Source organism: Simochromis diagramma, unplaced genomic scaffold (genome assembly GCF_900408965.1).
Source record: "Simochromis diagramma unplaced genomic scaffold, fSimDia1.1 OVJJ01000334.1, whole genome shotgun sequence".
Classification (NCBI taxonomy): Eukaryota; Metazoa; Chordata; class Actinopteri; order Cichliformes; family Cichlidae; genus Simochromis; species Simochromis diagramma.
The window spans coordinates 3,444,123-3,464,416 of NW_024386764.1; the positions used below are offsets into that span (position 1 = coordinate 3,444,123).

At 41.2% G+C, this 20,294-nt stretch overlaps 1 protein-coding gene across 1 annotated transcript; it reads right to left on the minus strand.

The window, feature by feature from the left end:
• Positions 1–1,816: 1,816 nt before the first annotated feature.
• On the minus strand, positions 1,817–18,336 carry ppp1r2 (protein phosphatase 1, regulatory (inhibitor) subunit 2). Its single transcript, XM_040032090.1, has 6 exons — positions 17,962–18,336; positions 9,259–9,366; positions 9,031–9,114; positions 6,882–6,976; positions 4,800–4,967; positions 1,817–4,198 (listed from the first exon to the last, which is right to left on the minus strand). The coding sequence occupies exons 1-6, from the start codon at positions 18,087–18,089 to the stop codon at positions 4,179–4,181; spliced, it is 603 nt and encodes a 200-aa protein (XP_039888024.1). The 5' UTR covers positions 18,090–18,336; the 3' UTR covers positions 1,817–4,178.
• Positions 18,337–20,294: the final 1,958 nt, after the last annotated feature.

Below are 20,294 nucleotides of genomic sequence, written 5' to 3' on the forward strand. Positions count from 1 at the left end.
CCCCACTGTGCTTTACACTTCAAGTACACGAGCACTCCACGAGAAACACTGAGTGGAATAATGAGCACTTTTCCCCGGGAATGAAAACAAGTTCGCCTGCCTCGATTACAGTACAGCGACACTTTGAGGCTGAATAGGACCTCAGATGATGCATTTCTTTTTTTTTTCCTTACCGGAAACAGACACACCAGACGAAACACGCAGAATAATCCTTTGCACGGAGAATGTCAAGCTTTATCCTCTGAGAATGACTAGAAATCCTCCGGGAAGATGAGATGTTTTGTGCGACAGCGCCATCTGGTGGCGGCCTACTGTTAAGAGGGTTTTTTTTTTTGTTGTTGTTGTTTTGCTTATTTAAAGAAAATCTGTATGGCACTAACTTTAAATATGCTTGAAATAATTTCATTGTTGATATATTTTATGTGCTTTTTTACTTTTAATTTGTTTACGCACCATTAGCTCAGTCATTATATAGTAAAAGTCAACTGTGATGGGACTGTAACATGGTTAATGTAAAGTAGATCACCTGGAATCAGGCACAATATCTGCTTTAGCTTAATGGAAAAACTGATTTTTATCTGTGCTATAATGCAGTGCAGACTTCTGAAATAAATCTGGGGTTGTTGGGCAGCAATAAAGTACCTTAACGTTAAAAAGCAGACCTGAAGATTTTTTGAATATTGCATATACTCACTAGTGTTAGGTACACCTGTTTGGCTGCTTGTTATCTAATGTCTAATGTGCTAATCGCTTAGTAGCAGCTTAGTCCATTTATCCATGCACGTCTGAGCATCACATTTGGGGAAAAAGGCAATGTTAAGTGCAACGTCGTTGTTGGTACTCCAGAAGCTGGTCTGAATGCTTAAAAAACTGGGATTTTCCCCATACTACCATCTCTATGGTTAACAGAGACGAATTGCTCAATAAAAGACTGGAAAAAACTTTGCCTGGTCTGATGAGTCTGGGTCATTGCTCATTTCATTTCATGAAAGCATGGATTCATTCTGCCGCGTATCACTACAGGTAGTAGTGGCATCATAAATGGCTTCTTCCAGCAGGATAATGCAGCAGGTCAAAATAGCTCAAATCATCCCAAACAGGTGCGTTAAACTAATAACAATAAGTTCCCTCCACTCAAACAGCTTCCACAGTCACCAGATTTCAATCCAATCTAGCATCTTGGTGATGTGGTGAAAAGGATTCACACCATGGATGTGCAGCCAACAAATCTTCAGTATCTGTGTGACGTGATCGTGTCCATGTGGACCAAAATCTCCAATGTTTCCAGCACCTGATTGAATGTACGAGGGGGAAAAAGCAACTGTGTATTGCTAATAAAAAGTCCAGTTAGGTTAGAAGCTTCAAATATCTGCAAAGTCATTGTTAAGTATTATAACTGAGTTCAAGAGACTTTTTTTTTTTTTTTTTTTTTTTTTTTTAAATGGGTACTTTTATTTCTGCCAACTTATATGAGGACTACTTGGGGGGGAAAGTATGTTAATGGAATGGACACATTTATTTCTTAAAATATGGATTTTTCTACAGCTTTCTTTTTTCTTTTTTTAAAAAAAAAAAAAAAAAAAAAAAAAAAAAACTAGAAAAAAATCTTTAAAAAAAATTGAATGATGACCTAAAATGGCTTCTCTCTCTCTCTTCACACTCATGTCAAGAGAAAAAGTTTAAACACCCAAAAACTAGAGGACCAAACAGTTGTGTGAGCTGCAGTTAAGAAAAGCTGTGTAATTTGTGGCTTTAATCAGACAGACACACGTTTAGTTCAGATTTTCTTGCTCCAAAACAAACCACACGACAGGAATTCCTAACAACGTGTGTTTAATGGTCAGAGACAAAAAAAGAAAGGAAAAAAATATATATATAGACAATCTGATGATGCAAAGAACATGCAGTCTGGTAGTTTAAAAAAACAAAACAAAGTACAAACACGGATTCAACATCCATGTCAGTCTGAGACAGTGCAAAGTCGTGGGGCTGCTTAACAGTCTATCATCCTTAGAAAGCAAACCGGGGGGGAAACAAGTTGTGCGAGACACGGGAAACAAGCAGCGGGGCATATCATGTTCATTTTACACACATGTACAAAAATACATGAGAGGCACGTTTTCTTTTGATGGGTAATAACCACCTACGGGGTCATCGTGTCAGATTTTAATCTTGTCCTTTTTATCTAAGTGAGAAGATGAAGTCCTCTGAACTCTTCTATCAGTCTATGGATTCAGTCATCGAAGAAGAAGAGCTTCTAGAGAACATCGACTTCCTGTTTCCTGATGAGAACCCTTTGATAATTAGCTGCTCACTTTACAGAGTTTCTCTTAGAAGGTGTTTTTATATAAGACTTTAAAATAAATCCAGAAGTCCAAATGTTTCAATGGTTTTCCGCATTCCCACAATATAAAGCTCAATACTTCCAATCACAGTGAGGAATTAAAGGGTCAGAGGGAAACGAAAGCTCCAAACACGAGACGGTCAAGGCTCCTGCACGCTTTTCATTTCAAACACCTCCTCTTTGTTTACTAGACTCAAGTCGTACAGTGTGTAGTCGGGATCGGGACCTTTGCTTTCTTTCCTCTGTTACTCGAGTCAGACTACGTTGCAACTTCCTCGGCGCTTGCAGGAACACCAAACATTACAAAAAACCATCGAAAGCCACTTCCGACGTCTCCATTAAGGTCAGTAGCATCAGCATCTCCTTCTACAGAGATCCCAAACTGCATCACACCAAGATGCTCGACAAGTCCGACAACTGGTGTGTGATGAAGCTTAAAACACAAACTAAATAACATAATCACAGATTCTGTCAAAGCTCTAATGCAGTAGGCAAATTACGCAAGAGCAGAGCCAGCGCTCCAGTGGATGTTTTACCTCAGCAGCAAGACTTCAATACAGCCCCCAAAACACTGTTTAAATTACCGTTACTGCTCTGCCGAGGAAAATAAGAGAACACTCATACCGTTGATCTTCCCTCATATCCCAACATGCACCAGCAAAACAAACCGATTTTAGTTTAGTCTGATTTAAAAAAAGAAAGAAAAAAGTGCCTCAGTAGACGTCATACAGGCCGAATTTCTCAGTGGATTCGATCAGGTGCTGATGAGGCACGCATGTTTGTAAAACCGAAATGATGAAACTGAGAAATACCAGGGGAAAAACAAATCAATGTGCTGATGTAAATACAGTTAATGTGTAGCCATATGGGAGAGTATCGAGGTGAGGCACTGCAAGTAGTGGCTTATAAACCAAAAAGCCCAACAGCCCCACGGTCAAGACGCCGTCTCAGCACAGCCCTCAATCTGAGATGCACTGCTCTACATATTACAAATGTCAGGAGTTTAATCAATGTAAGGCATCAAATTTTGATTATTATTATTTTGGTGGCAAAATTTTAACTTTGTGGGCTACATACAGAACCCCCAACTTACTTTAACACCATTACACTAATGAGAAGTCTTCAGCATAACTGTTAAGAAACGTGAGTGTGGATGAAAGCAAACAAACAAACTGGTCTTCATTTGGACCAACTTTTATCACAGACAGTACTGAAGGGGGAAGGACAACACAACAGAGCAGCGGGTTATAAAGCAAAACAAAAACATACCAAAAAAAATATATATTCACAGCCATCGGTGAAAGAGCCGTCGTCATGTCTCGGATACGCCTTTGAAGAGGTCGTGGGGTTTCCCCTGGCTTCCTCCAGGGCTGATCTGCTGGCTCTGTGGCCGACAGAGAAGCCATGTGGAGCGGCCAGACGGGAGTCCTGGTACTTTTTTTTTTTTTTTTTTTTTTTTTTAAAGGCCTTGATCCTCCATTCAGGGTCAGAATCACACCCTTCACTGCGACGCCAGTTCAGAAGAGGCGGGAGGAAGAAATTCTTGGCAACAGGAGAGGGAAGAGGAGGGAGCAACAGTCTTCTTTTGTGTGTTGTACAGACTGTGGAGGCTGAAAAAAACCAGTGTGTCATATTGCACAGTTGGAAGGAAAAGTAGAGCCAGACGTGTGACCGGGAGTTTAATGGCTGCTGAGAGTTGTTATATGGGTGTTGAAGCGGTGTTTTGCTGTGTTGCTCAGTGTTAAAAACATCAGCAGCATTGTCTTTCTGATTCTTGAGTCGACAAATACACGCACACACAAACACACGCAGGGCTGAAGGTCGGAGACGGCATCTATGAGTCCAGAGAATCAGCTGGAGAAAGAAAGAAACAAAGACATGAGAAAAGACAGGAGTGGATATATTTTGATTTTATTCAGCTTTTTCATCCTGGAAAAAGTGGACGTGAGTGAGCCATTTGCCATTTCAGTAAACGGACCAAACTCATGACTATAAAGTTTGGTCAAAGTGAGTACACGTTGGGACATGAAAACTAATGAGCGAAACAATTACTTCTACATGCAACTGAAACATGTCCAGTAAAAAGCTTGAACACAGCCATTGCTAAAGTCAAGAGTTCTACGACCCACTTAAAAACCAGAACATCCATGAGGCCCACCCGATCTTAAATCTTCACTCTAATCAAGTAATGTATTTCCTTGAAAACTTTATTCAAAAAACATAAACACAGGCTGTTGGCTATAAATTGCTACCTGGGCATATGCAAAGAGTTGAGGCATAAACAATAAGAATAATGAGTAATATCACAAACTAACCACTTCCTACTACCAACTTGAATTCACTTTTTATACAAATAAAAAGTGAATTCAAAGTGCCCACCAGGGGGCCCCAGCTCACACTTTGGGAATCACTGCTCTAACAAATACCCGACAGGCCGCAGTCTCCCTCCCCTCACCTTCCTGTGGCGGGTCAACACTGATCTCCTCCGTCTCCTCCGTGTCATCTCTCATCTCCTCGTCTTCGTCAGCTTCTAGCTCGCTGGCGATGAGCTGGCGGGCTAGCTTGATGTTTAGGCCCTCATTGTAGTGCATCTTCCTCATCATCTGAAACTGTTTCTTTTTGGCTACAGGGGACAGAGACATTTGAAATCACTTTAATTTGCCAAAAGCAGCGAGTTCAATGCTGGCATGTTATAACTATAATGATAAAACAGAGCTTTACTTGTGACTCATGGAAAGGTTGATGCACTGTAAAAGCATGCAACAATACTGTCCTGCATCTGGCATCAGTAAACAATCTGCAATAGACAATATAGTAACTATAGACAACAATTTAAGTGTCTGCAGTTTTTTATTTGGTCTAAAATAATGAATAAGAGGGAAACACACGTGCCTGTTTAAAAAAAAAAAAAAAAAAATCTCAAGCATGGCATGACCTGCAGTCTGGACATTGCAGCGAGGGTCGCTATAGCAACTAAAAGAAGAAAGCTAACATCTTCACACAAAAACCTCAGCAATCTTATGGATCGGTTTCACTGACATCCAAGAGAAATGTTCCAGTTACACTTCCAGACTCAAACACTATCCTTCCTCCATCAACAACTAAACACAGAAATTTTCATTCCTTTCCTGATGCCATGTACTCCTGTGGTCATGGAAACGCTCCGATTGACTTTGATTAGCCCACACCGCATCCTCGAGGACACGGATAACCTTCACCGGTGAGTCAGAGTGGATGTTGTGAATGTTTACGCGACTCCTGCATTTCTGCTGTTTGATCCAGCTGGCCTTTGTGTAATGTAAGCAGTTTTGTGTGGAGCCTGTTTGAGACCTAACAGAGGCGCTGCTGGCCTGTGTTTACGCCTCACAGTGTCAGTGATGCGGCACTGGCCAACTCAGCATTTAATGCACACATCTGAGACAGTAAAGGTTACAACGAGGTTTGGCCAAGCAGAAGCAGAGTTTCTAATGTGTGAAACAGTGGGCTAATTAAACCATTTCAGACACTGCATGTACGCAGAAATACAGAGCAAATAAAAACATTTAGTGTCAGTACTTGTTGATGTAAGACTATTTAATAATTTAAAAAAATAAATAACTTTGTGGCTGCATAATAAAACTGTATGAATATTGTTGAGGATGAACTCTGCTACTTTTGCACCCCGGGATAGTTTACTTCTAATTTAATTAGATTTTCAGATTATTATACTGCAAAAAAAAACATCCAATCCCATCTTTGGGCTTGTCCATTACATAAATAAATTAACTTAATTAACAACAGATCATCTGTGGTAGAAAATTCAGTGTTAGAGTACTTTAATGACAATCCTATTAACATGCACTAACACACATCTGTTGTTATTGCTTTTAACAAATCTTATCATCCTGTTGTGTCACATGATTAAACTGCATGTCAAAAAACTGCTGATGATGCTCTTGCAGTTGGGAGGATATTGACCGGATTTGTGACTTTCCAGACTGTTCTCTCGCTGTTACCTGCACGGGCCAGATATAAATATAAAAGCCAGCAACAGTAATACATTCTGTGTGTGTGTGTGTGTGTGTGTGTGTGTGTGTGTGTGTGTGTGTGTGTGTGTGTGTGTGTCTCCTAATACAGCTCTGCATCTGAGAGCGGAGTGTGCCGAGAGTGTGCACAGAAGGGCAAAGTGGGAGAACAGTTAAACGCATGCTGACAGAGAGAGAGTCACTGTGTGTGTGTGTGTGTGTGTGTGTGTGTGTGTGTGTGTGTGTGTGTGTGTGTGTGTGTGTGTGTGTGTGGAGGAAGTCAGCAGAAGGTCAAGAGCACACCGAACACTTGAGCTCTTTCTCAGTCTGTCCCCTCTCTGCCAGCACTTGGCTGTGGAGTGTCACTCTGCATTTAGTCACCCTCACAGCTGTGTAGGACACTTTGTGTTGAGGTGGAAGGAATACATAAACAGGTGAACTGCAGGACGCACACGCCAAAATAGGCTGCAAGCCCATGACCGCTTCAGAGAAAAAAATTGCAGTATTCCACTGAAATCTGAGTGGATGTCTACCTTGTTCTTCGGGAGTGAGCTCCTCTTCCTCCTCCTCGCTGCTCTCCTCCTCTTCTTTCATGAAGCGAGGCTCTGAGCCCTCTGCTGCCACCAGCCTTAAGAGAGAAACAGAAAGGGCATACATCAGGAGATTCACAATCCAATTTTACTTGTCTTAATTGTGGTTTCACTCCATTACACAAGTGTGAAACCAAACGCAAACAGGCAATGACTGATAGAGCCTCAAAGTCACTGTGAGTGGTTAAAACAAACAAACAAACTGGAGAGAAACAAAGCAGGAGAGGCATTAGGGGAGGTGGAAAAACGAGTAGGCAGAGTGAAAAGTGCAGGGATGAGAGTGTGCGAGTACTCAAGCATGAGATAAAAATAACAAAGAGCTTTAACAGAGGTGGACAAAATGAATAACGAGTCATGGCTGAGTGGATGGTAGTGAAAATGTGAAAGTGCCCACGGGGAAGCTCCCATTTACTGTGCAACTGCTCTCCAACCAACCAGCTCGAGAGCTGTTTCTATGTGCTGAAACAACGCTGGCGAAGCATTGTGAAGACAAGAGGAAGAGAGATGGCACGTGAGATACAGTTAAGAAGCAAAGGTAGCACAGGAAAAGCACAGTTGGATAACTGATGGATGACGGGAGCGAGAGAGAGAGTGGATGCCGAGGATCTAAACGAGGAAGAGCGCAGAGGAAGAGAGCAGCTGCTGCACTATCTGGAGGGTTTAGTGTAAAACAATGGCTGGCACTCATTGCACAAGCAAACAAAGGCGGCTAATTGACTTCCAAGCCTGAAGCTAATCGCTACACTCTGGAGCACACACACTCGAACGAGCTCATCCCCAACTGCGCCGATGCGCTTATGTAAGCACAGTAACTCACAGCGGACACGCTTCTCGAGCTTCCCGTTAGCGTCCGCATCACGGCTCGGAGTGGCTTCTGAACACAGACCTTTTGGATCGCAATAGCAGGAGACAATAAGATGTTATCCGCCCTCCTGCTTTCCATTTGTGTCCATGAATTATGACACAAATCACTTGTTTTGTAAAAGCACCTATCTTCAGTATGCCCTCAAGCTTCAGCTCCTAATTCAGTATTTTCACTCCAAGAGATTACATGTGGAGTGCATTCAAACTGGATTCGATAACACACATACTGTAAAATTCTCAGATTTCAAATACAGACAGTGCCATAGTGGCTTTAGCAAGCGTGTTACAGTATAGAGGAAATTTGTTGGCAGACCAAAAACAGGGTTTAGCCCCAGCCTGAGGACAGCAGAAGACCCTGCAATGTTAGCTGGGGGTTTGTTAGCATAAGCAGTAATAAGATGTCCATGAAAGAAAGCACCTCAAACTCATTGATAAGCAAATCGTGTTTACATCTGTTGTCATCACCAAATACTTATAAGCCTGATACAACACTGAAAAAAGAAGCTTATTTCCGTTCCTACTCTTATTTGACTTCATCATCCGTGATAACCTCACAAATCTGAAGCTAATTCCTTTACAAATAGTGACACTGTTGCTGCAGCATGGCAGATAACTGCAAAGTGACACAGGCACTCAATAGCCTTGCTTTTATACATGAATATACCCAGGTGGCAACAAGTTGAGTCAACTCTCATTGCAAAGCAATGCATCGTAGACAAGTTGCACTCGGTGGCTCTGATTGACGATCAGATGGCAATTATTTGCCAACCTTGGTTGGAGACAGGTTGCTTCCCACCTGATGTGCGATTGATTCCCTTGCAATTCAAAGTGGTCACTGAAACTACTTGCAATAGGTCACATATTTAAAAACGAATCAGCAGGATGTGACTATATGCTGGCATTATAGTCCTTCCAACTTCCAGCATACATTTCAGTAAAAACACTTATTCATTGGAGTATATTTGAAGTCATACTTTAACTGAATGGAACAGCTGTTAAGAAAAACACACAGACTGCTTCATATGTTTGTGGATCAGAATATTACTACAAGTTCTGTCACTGGGACTTATGGATAATTGTGCAGTAACATGGCGCTCAGTGTCTGAAAGCCATCGGAGTCATTTTTATGCACATTCCCGTTGAAGGACAACAATGATAGCGTCTACAATCAGCTGCACCCTCGCTTTTCATTTGCATTTGTCTCCCAGCGCTCAAGTTCAATTCTTACTTTGATGCCAGGTCATCGACTGCAAGTCCACTTTGGCCGTCTGAGTCACTCAGTGCCCCTTCATCTTCGTCATCCCCAATCATCCTGAAAGAGAAGTTTATAAAGTGGACAATGAAAGCAGGGCAAGAAAAAGTCCTGAACAGTCAGGCACCTCTATAGAAAAAGAAACGAATGATAAACTGCCCTGTAGAGCGCTGTTTTAGTAATATTTAAAATGATATTTTGAACCTGTTGTAAGGTGTGCTGGGTTCATCGATCTTCATCAGGCCGTAATCTTTGTCAGGTGGATGGTATGTGGCCAGGATGTTCATCTCATCCCATTTCTGGGACTTCTTCCTGTAAAATGGATGGAAGAAGAAGGGTTAAACAGACAGTCACTCAATGTGGACCACTGCGCACCCAGCTACCATCCCATCCCAGTTTCCTCCAGGGAGACGAGTGAACAGATTTAATCTAGGACTGAATGTGCCCCAGTTTTCACTCAGACCGCATTATTTTGGGAACACACACACACAAACCCACACACACGGCCCAGAAATGTCCTCCGCACCAGTTTGTCCCAGCAACTACCAGGAAGTGCCACGGTCTTTGCTTTTGTGTCAAGGTAACACATTGCAGATGAGGGTGTGGGTTTGAGTGGGTGGTGAGGCTTATCAGCTGTGAGTGAATGAGGCCAAAAGTCCAACAACTGACTCATTTGAAACAATCGCATCAAGAGTTGATTCTGGTTCCATCTCTCTTTAGCACGTCTGCTTCTAATCCCTCAAATGGTTTTATTCTCATCTGGGGAATAAGGTTTTCACCTCGGCTTTGTTTTGTTCAAAAATTACACTAATCCGTGCTACCCTTTCAAATCCTTAGAGGAAATGAACTGAGACAAAGACAGCAAATCAGTGCTGAATTTGAATTTTTGCTCAGGAGGATAAAGAGAACACCTGCCACCTGCCAAGAGGAGTGATGCTGGAACTGTTTCTTTTAACTCACAGAAGAAGATGTTTTTGCACTGCCAAGAGTTTGGCAGATTTCTGTAGACTTACTTGTAATAAACTGAAAGGAGAAAGAAATGTGAATATAAAATGGAAATTATTCCAAGCCAAGGAAACTTCCTACTTTTCACACATTTAAAACTTCTAATTCCAGACAAGTTCAGCCAAACAGCCTCAATTCAAGGTTATCAGGGTCTGGTTAACCCAGCTCTGCTTTCTTCCGCTAAGGTACCACATCTTGACTTTGTTCATGGAACAAAAGGTCAAGTATCACGGGAGACAGGAAGGAGTGGGAGGCAGGAGATGCTTAATCCACCGCCTCCTGCGACAAGCCAAAAAAGCTCCACAGACTTGAGCGCCACAACTGCTTGATGTGAATGAACTGGTTCATTAAACTGTTTACATGAAAGCTTCAAACACAAGAGCTGCGTTTATGTCAATTTCTAAACAGTTGGACTCATGCTGAACTCAGACTACACGAGATGTTTGCCTGTCATGATGGGGACTGCCTCAGATTAAGTGATTATAGGATGACAAACTCTCTCCTTTTCATGCGTGAGAGGCATGACAGACAGCACGTATCTCCCTGGTCAATCCGGCGCGCTGCCTTTCCTGACGACATTAGGAAAGAGGGCATAGTCAGTGTTTTTTTAATGTAAACAGATCAGATACATGTGCAACATTGTCCCTGTTATGTCATCATGCTAACAGTGGTACACAGCTGGGCGGTGGAGAAAAGATTCTCATCAGCTGCCAAAATGCTTGGTGCTCACCAACCTCACAGAAGTGCCACCGCCCAACCCTCCAACGTAACAGCTTATTTTTACTGTCAGGATGTTGTGATGCATTCCAAGGCAACTTTAATTTTTGTGCATTATGACAAAAGAATCAACTGTTGGAGGACTTCACCCACTGCTGTTCCCAAACCAAAGCAAAGGCCCTGCGATGTCCGGGCTGGGCTATAACCAGGCTGATGTAGCTTTCCTATACATGGATTACGGCTAATCTCAGACTTACAAGACAAATTCAAAAAATGAACTCCACTGGAAGAACAGGTAGATCTCCTGGCTTGTCACAATGACACATCAAAAATGGGACAATGCTGCTGGCCTGAACTGTGGCTCACAAAGTGGCCTAGCAGTGGAATCAATGTGCACTTTTTACAAATATATCAACCACAAAGCTTTCATCTGCATCAAAGTATTCCTGACCTGAGATTGCTGTGGCTCCTTTCTTCCTACTTGACAAGTTGGGGAAAATTTCAGCTGCAAGAGTCAAATCAGACAAGACTAAAGACAAGCAGAGCTTCAGCAACATAACAGCAGACTAGGGTCTTGGAAATAAACAGGATTTTGCACATTAGTGTTTTGTTTACTTCACTCTAGTGTTTCATTTATATTTATAAAAAAAGAAGAAAACAGAAGCAGACCCCTCTGTTTCATTCCCACCAAACATCTTCACTAAGTCATTAAGAGCATCGTGAAAATTGTAGTGCAAAGATGAAGCACCTGCCTCTGCACGCGAAGAAAAAACAGGACACAACCAACTACTAGTACACACTAAATATAGAGCTCCATCTCTTATGTGATGATGACTTCCTCTCGAAGGTGGTCAACAGCTGGCGACATAACGCTTCAGGAAAACTCATTAAATAGAGTGAGTCATCACTGCGAGCTGAGCCGTGCTATCAGGTGGCATAGGCAGAGGGCGGTGAGGAAAGGTCCAGCCCCTGTGCCCTCTACCGCAGCATCAGCCCGCCAGCAGTAACAGCAGCGGGCACAGTTTATAAACAGAGGTCAGTATAAATTCACAAAATATACTGCTTCCTGAGTACTCTAAGCGAGTGACATGACCTGGCTCACGGGGAAACAACATAAAAAGGAAGCGTGCCAAAGGGAACGCTTAATTAAACCAAATGAAAGTGCCAAATTAAATATTTACAACAGGGAGCGTGGAAAATTAGCATTAAAGCAGTAGCAGCTAGGGAAGGAAATGAATACCAGCCACGGGGAAGCGCTAATCAGTTTTTACAGGTGTCCCAGTTTAACTTTGAATTTCACCAAATATCAGCTCTGATCAAGACCACACAACAGGCAGACGGCCTGAAAAGAAGGCCACGAGCCACCTCCTCAGTTACTGCTGTGCAGACTGTGGTGGTGTGAGAGGAGAAAAAACAAAACAAGCCAATACCAGGTTTGTGTGAGCAAATAACTCATGGTTAAGATAACCTCCTATTAAATCCATCTGCTGACTGCAAACTGTTGAGCAAGCAATAGAAAAGATAACGTAGACAACCATTTGAACATTTATGTAGTCGTTATCATTTTCCCTTTGTCCTCTCCAACTGATCTACTGTAAACCACACTGGTAAAAGTGGCCTATATCTGCTTGCATTTACAGATGGTCACAGCCAAATAGTCTCACAATTATTAGACAACACAGCAACTTTTTGATTACCCATTTGGCAGGTCAGTGATAATACAGTGAGAATTATTAAGATATATACTTAACAAGTGTGCGCACCCTTGGGTACAGCACAGAAAAAGATTACACAAAGTTTGAGAGACGGCCAGCTAGAATTAGGACGAAAACTATTCCTTAAGCTCCTCTGATCTGCTCAGACTGTAGAGGAAAATGTTCAGGGGAGAAGCGGAGCAGGGTGGAACACAAATTAAATGCACTGGCAATCACGAGGACGTCACGAATCCTAAACTTCAAAGGTCAAATGTTTCATTTCATCTGAACAAAACTACACCCGCAGGTGGTATAACACTAAATTATGACCCACTCCTGGGCCATGTGCCACAAAAGAGTAAGATATCTGCACATTTTACTGCTTCTTAAAAAAGCTGTGGTCACACTTTAACCTTGTAGACAAGAGGCTGTTAGACACCTGTTGATCTTTCCTCGATAAAAAAGCTGGCTGGTCAACTGTGTTTCCAGTTTCAACTGGAAACGCAGTTGACCCCATCTGACCTGTACAGAGGAGTGTAAAATGACAGCCAGAGGTTAACAAAGTTTTGTCTACTATGCATGTTATGGAAAATCAGAGATTCACTGCCTACCAGTCTGACACTACATCATACAGCCATGATGAGGCCTGCGAGACAGTTAAGGAAAGGTTGGATTTCATGGAGGCATCAATGAATTATATATGACTGGGTGTGAGACTCAGACATTACTGTTAACTAAATAGCAGTGGGTGATTAAAGGGACAAGGAACAGTGCTTGTTTTTTAGCCTTGAATGCAGAAGGAATATAATCCCCGCTTCTAATGAACCCTATTACTTTATTTTCCTCTAAGATTTATCTTTGCTTTTTCAAATCCAAAGCAATCTCGTGGCAGTTTGTAAAGCTGTCACACCTGCTGCTCTGCAAACTCATGTCTGTGGACATGTGTTTTGTTTTCTTGAATTGAATCTGCTCTGTCGTGTTTGTAATGATCTTTGTCCACGTACAACACAAGATCAACATTTTCTGCTTTAAAAAAAAAAAGCAAAAGAAAAAAAGACAACTTCACCCACATTTAGGGGTGGCTGGGGGTTGTTGACGGAGCGACTCCTTTTTCCGCTCGCATCACAGCCATATAGGAGTCACATACCATTCACACTTTTGCATTATTTATTAACACATAATATGTGATTAATTCAAAATACATAACTTAGGTTTGGAAAAAGAAAATCACAGCTTGGGCTAAAAATGCAATGGCTGCTAGTTATTTTAGAACTATGTTTTCATGGTCACCATGGTAACGTGTCCAAGATTCTTGTGAACAACAGCTCATTCAGACATGCCAATCTTTCTACTGAAACACAAAACTTTGTATTTGTGCCAAAGGTCATGATAAAAAGGCCCCAATTCACGTCCATGAACACAAATTGCTGGAATAGCGGATCCTGTTTGTTTGATCTAAGAGATGATAAAGAAAAAATATTCTAAAAGGTGCATCGCACTGACTGTAAACCACAGAGTCAGACTGAGAGTGCATGAAGCGCGTAAACACGGACAGGTGGTCACATAAATGAATGGTGGGTTTTTGTAAAGCTACTTCAGGATATCCTGCTGGCAGAGCGAGCTGGTGGAGGGAATGTGATGTTTTATACAATTGAAGATGATAAGAAGGAGAACATGTTTGCGCTGTTGCTCTTTGTTAGTGCTGCCAACTTAAAATCATGGTAGAAATTAGCCTTCCCAACTCTTTTGTGAATGACATTCAACAGGGCAAATCATTCGGTATATAAACTGCCTGTATTCTACAATAAAACCTTCGGATAATAAGCCTTTAAATACATTCATGCACACACTGACTATTGGGATGTTTAAAAAAAACCTGCTTTGTAACGCTGTGCTGGTACCTATGAAGGAGATTTTGACCTCCAAATACAGGACACTCATTAGGACAGAGATAAAAATACAAGCATTTAAAAAAACAAAACAAAAACACTGTTATTTAACAAATGGCCAAAAATAACAAGACCATCTCTGTTGAGTAAGGTAACAGAGTCATTGCTTTAACTATACGCACACCACTGATGTACATGTGTAACCGCCCCTCCCCCCCAAAAAGTCCCATTTAGAGATAGAAACCCTGGACTGATAAGGCTTTAAAACTCTAGATGATTCTGAAATCAGCTTTATTGTGCATTACATCTTCCTGTGTTGCTTAACCATTTGATTCTCAACAATATCTTTCAGACTAAATAAACAACTTGATTAGTATGTCTCGTGGCTTTTTTGTTTTGATTTATTTTGTTGTTTATTTGTTTTGGCGGTTTTGGGGGGAGGGGATGACAAGCATTTACCCACGGTTTTGAAAATTATGAAAAATGTTTGAAGACAAAACATTAACATCTATACTGGTACAATATGAGAGCATGGATGCTCTGCATGCAGACAGTGTTGACACGGTCCAGCTCGAGTTCTCCATGGATTTGGTGCTTGGCTGCACACGGGATCCGTCCAGAAAACTCTTTTTCCTCCACTTCCTCGTCAGTCAAAGAGAGGCTATTTTTAGAACAGTACAGAAAAAGCTTGATTCGCTGTTGAATTAGGAATTCACTATTAACTGCCATCCTGGTATGGCCTAATTTCTCATGCTGCAGCTCAGAGAGAGCTCCTCCTGTCTAGACGTGATGGCACAGGATAAACAGCAGGCACAGTGGATGGTAAATCACAGTTAGCCTCTGCCAAGTAAAAAGAACTGGATGGTTACCCTTTGAAAGTAACCAGTAAGACATGTGGAGGGTTTATTCATGAACATGATAAATGCTGTTATTGATAGAGTCCAGTGAGCTCCCAAAAATGTAGCAGCATTTGGCAGGTGGGTGGTGTTAATAAATGTCCATGACTATAAAGCACACAGAACTCATTTCATGTAGTGCCTCAAAAGCCCTCATATGTTGTGTACATTCATTTTATTGACTTCATCACATCAACATATGTAAAGCTGTATCCTGTAAGCAGGGTTCATTTTTTAAAAGTTTAGCCCATACTGCAAATGTGCTTTGCACCGACTCAAACTTGCTCAAGGGTTCACTAATGAGGGATCTGAACCTCTCTGCATTAACCTTGATAACTTCCTGTGCAAACGTTATTCTTTTTTGCTTCAGGTATTCCTCCTGTCACAAATACCCAACTAAGTCATCATTTTTGATCTTATTAGGATTTGTGTCCACTCCTCGATCACACTATGCCACGTCTCCTAATGTCACACATTACCGGGATAATCAAAAAACAGCAGAGCCAAATGGAACCACCTTGCTTACTTATATATTGTCCCTTTGTTAAAATTTGACCTTGTTGGCACTAATACAACCTAATTCAACAGCTTCAAAAGTTTGCTTACGCACAAGTTGCCTGAGAGAAAACAGAAAGTTGGCTGTGGAAATGACCTAACTGGATTCGGTCATTTGGTTCTTGTTCCCTGCCACAGTCAAATGCATATGAGAAGGTGAGGCTCCAGACAGAGAGAAGATAACCTGCAGCTCTTGTCAACTCAATCCTCAGCACAAGTACCTAACAGGCAACAGGATGGCTGATTAAGCAGTTCTCTGCACCGGTTTCTGCATATCAGCATTTCATTAGGTACCCTAGTCACGTCCCTGTGAGACTATTGGCCCACTCTGATTTATTTGCCCTGCAATGGTCCCGAATCTGAAGCAACCCAACCCCCATCCTTGATATCCTTTACTACTAGTGGTTATGTGAGCAGTCGCGCTGGCCAACATGAAGTTGGATGTTAAGCCAAATAACGTGAGGTGCCCATAAAATCTGATAGGCAGCTGGAAATAAAGGTCAAATTAGATGTGTTCAGAAAGCAGAGGTTATACCGAGCCTCATGAATATTCAACAGCAGTGTTATGAGATGTGAGTGTGTCCCCCCTCATATCTGATAAGAATCCCACATTATTGCTGTTCACATCAATCTGAGTTCAGTGAGGCAGGAGCGCATCTACACCCTTTTTATTTGACTAGGTGGGATACTGTCACCTGTTCTCTTCAACTTATAAAAGGATAGTCTTTCTAAAACACTAAATCAGGGAGAGCCTTATTAACCATTTGATATATGCTGATGATTTGGATGTCCTGTCTCCTTATGGTGCTGGCTTGCAGCAGCTGTTTCAGGTCTGTTGAAGGTATGGCTTACAGTATGGTACTGAATTCAACCCTTGAAAGAGCAGAATAATAATCACCTTGACTAAAGTGAATCAGAATCCTTGATTTTCCCCCCCACAGCAGATTTGTGGTGCTCTGGCAGTGTATCAAAAATGCAAAAGCTTGAGGTAGCATAAAGTGATGCATTCAGGATCTTACTCAAAGTAACATGATGTTTGTGACTGCTAATGTCCTGTCCTTTCATGCTTTGCTGAGCAATTCTATATGCCGATGAACTGCTTCAGAAAATATGATCATGTTTCTAGTTTGTTTTTTAAGGTTTGTTTTTCTTAAGCGATACAACATATTTCTTTTGCTTTTCGAATCATGCATGAGGACGACCATGTTTACCACAGACAGTTGTTTCAGTGATAATGTCAGTGTCAGACATAAATATCAGAGGAAAATGAAAGAGGACACAAATCTGAAGTCTGGCAGACTAATCAAATCTTTGGCAACACGTAGTATTTAGTATAAAGTTTAAGCCGTAGGGACAGTGTGGTCTAGTAACAGGGTGTTGATTGTAGCTGTGCTGTAAATGTCGTAGATATCGATCACTCTAATACATCCTTTAACAGGCAAAGTGTTACACGGTGCTTGCATTAGACATGCATCGCATGCAGTGTATTTCTTTAACATGCAGAGGGTTTTTTCCTTATCCAAATCTTGATCCATGACCATAAAACAAACCACTTGCTGCTTAAAATCACTGGCAGAGAAGGTTGATGAAATTAATGGCCTTAGATTAGGTCATGAAAATCCTCGATCCTCTCGCAATACATTAGTCTACACATCCATGCGTAAACGCGCCACTTTTTGCCCAACTTCACGTTATTATGCCTATTATGGTAATGGTCATCTGAGAGCTGTCACTATCGCGGTAACAGCTCCACACCTTCTTTTACTAGTGCTGATTCATGCTACTACACAGTGATGGGCACTGAAACCTCTAACAGAATAACCGTTTGTTAGCAGGCGTTACAGTCACACTGCATGTGGTGATTGTTTATTACAGGCTAACCTGCTTCGAAGGGGGTGTAATTTACACCGTGTAAACGTTAGCGCTCGGTCATACCTCCCATCAAGGTTTAAATCAGAGACAAGACATCACACTGTCTGATAGTTACAGAAACACCCAGAAAGTTCTCAATTCGGCACCACACATTGCCGGCAAACATTAACAGCCAATGGGGTGACAGCGGGGTAACGTTAGAAAGGCTAACAAGTGTTTAGCCATCGTTAGCTAACGTTACTCGGCTACCAGCCTCAGCACAGCTCAGGCAAAACTTACTGTTGGTCATCCTCCGAGAGCCCCGGGACTTGTTCTGTAATCTCTTTTGGCTCATCGTCGGGCAGCGACTTGTTTGTAGCGCTGTTCTTGTTTTTCAGGATGCCTTTTATCGGCCGGGGAGCTGCCATTCCCACACGCTGACTGTCAGACCGGTGCTGGCTTTCAACTATTTCTCCTGCGCTGATTTTCTTATTCTGTGATTTATACGATTCAGTTACAAAACACAGACCCTGGTTTAATGGTGCACTCCGTCATAACTCAGTGCTCGTCCTCAAACTCCGGAGAAATCTAGTCAGGATCCTGCATGTCTACTCTCTCCCCGGTTGTACACTGACTGGTTGGGCGGCGGGGTAACAGCGCTACTAGCGGGTCTGGTCGACGCGACATATCGCGGGATTTCTAAACGAGATTTCATTTTTTCATCTGGTGCTGCGTTTTTGCGCTCGGAAAGGACAGACTTTTACAAAGACAAGCCATTTAAAAAAAACTTACAGAAGACAAAACCCCATAACAATAACAAGATTATAATTATCTAAAAATAGCGTAGGCTGTCACCTTTAATTGATAGGGTCAATTCTACATAAACGTGCTAAAATGTATTTATTTTTCACATTTTTAAACACTATAACAATACTACAATATAACTTTTTGACTTCACATATTCTCAAAAATGTCAGCTTAATGATTTTAATGATTTAATGATTTTTTAAATAATTTTTGTACATTTACCTTACTCCTTCGGCAACTCTGATCAATTGCTTGCTTTATTTAAAAAAAGAGAAAGAAATAAAGAAAGAAAAAAGCAACAAAAGTGTCTTGAAAACAGTTAAATAAGAAAAAATGACACTTCACTTTCACCAACAACACTTTCTACATAATTTACATGCTTCAACAGGAGTACGATGAAAGGCATTTAAAACCTTAGGAAATATTATTTCTTCAATCTCTCAGCACATTTAGTCACAGAAGAAGAGGAACGCAACAAATCCGGATGAGATTACCATTTTCAATCAGCTTTGTTAAAAGTGTGACATTTATTTGCTACAACAATGAAATTATTAGAATATGAGTTAAAAATGAGTAATGATGGACTCCTTTTGATCTTAACCCTGAAGTCTAAAAAAAATTGACAGATGTAAAATTATCAATTTATTGTGTTTAATGTGCCGGGGGCAAAACACACAGTAACACCAGTGACACACATCTGGGGACACATATGGCACACAGCTGCGGTATACAGTACTTTAAGAAACATTGATGCTTGAAAGAACTGCATGAACAGCTTTTGATCAAGTTTATTTGCACAGTCAAATAAAGTCACTGGTGTTACCAAGATCCAGTTATTAAGTAAGGGCTCTAGTGTTATGTAAGGGAACATGCCAGTGACAATTTTCATGAAAAATGCCTTTTACAAAATGGCTGCTACAGGGCATCAAACCACATGGTGTCAGTCATATTTATTAAAAAAAATATTGCATTTTAAATGGTAAAAAAATATTTTCGACATAAAAGCAAAGCTGTGGCCACAAGCACTCATATGGTGCTTGAATTGATGTATAACTGATTTAATAACCAATACTGTCAAAGTGATGGAAGGTGTACTTGTTCAAATAACATTGTTTCATTTTAGGAAATAAATAATTTGTAACTTTGAAGCATTTTTTTAAGTGTAATATTTCTTTAAAGGCCAGGGACAGAAAAACAGACATTTCCTTTGAATGACTTCATAGTGGATACTTTTTAATTCTAACAGTGCGTGTTTCACAAGAGACATGCAGCCAGAGGTATAAATGTCACACCACTTTAGCAGAATGATCTACGTATTTGCACTCTACCTGTGTGCCCCTCTTTTGTGGGTAAGTGTATCAACTGGTACTCAGCTCATCAATGACAACACGGAGCTCCTGCAGCTGAGCCTGTGGTGGTTTGTGAAGCACCCATCTTCAGCTGCTCAGTTTTACAAAACATTTACTTTTTTTCCCCCAAAATCAAGGTGTTTTTATATTCCCATTTAAAATCCTCTTTTTTTTTAATGACCAGAACTACACTTTAGCTATAACCTTTGAAAATATGATTTCAATTCTGTACCCTTGATCAAAAAGTGTGTTGTTTTTTTTGTCTTTGAGTGTGTTTCACTTTCATTAAAAGAAATGAAATCAGAAGACTCAGAAGACACCCAGTAGTTGTTTTTCTTAGTTGATTTATGTGAACAGCGAAATGCTAAATTTGCTCTTAATATAAACCCTGTGACAGCCATATCAATGCAGTCTCCAGCCTTAAAGTAAAGTACTGATGGGTTGTCCAACTGCAGTTATATACAGCACCTTCAGTTA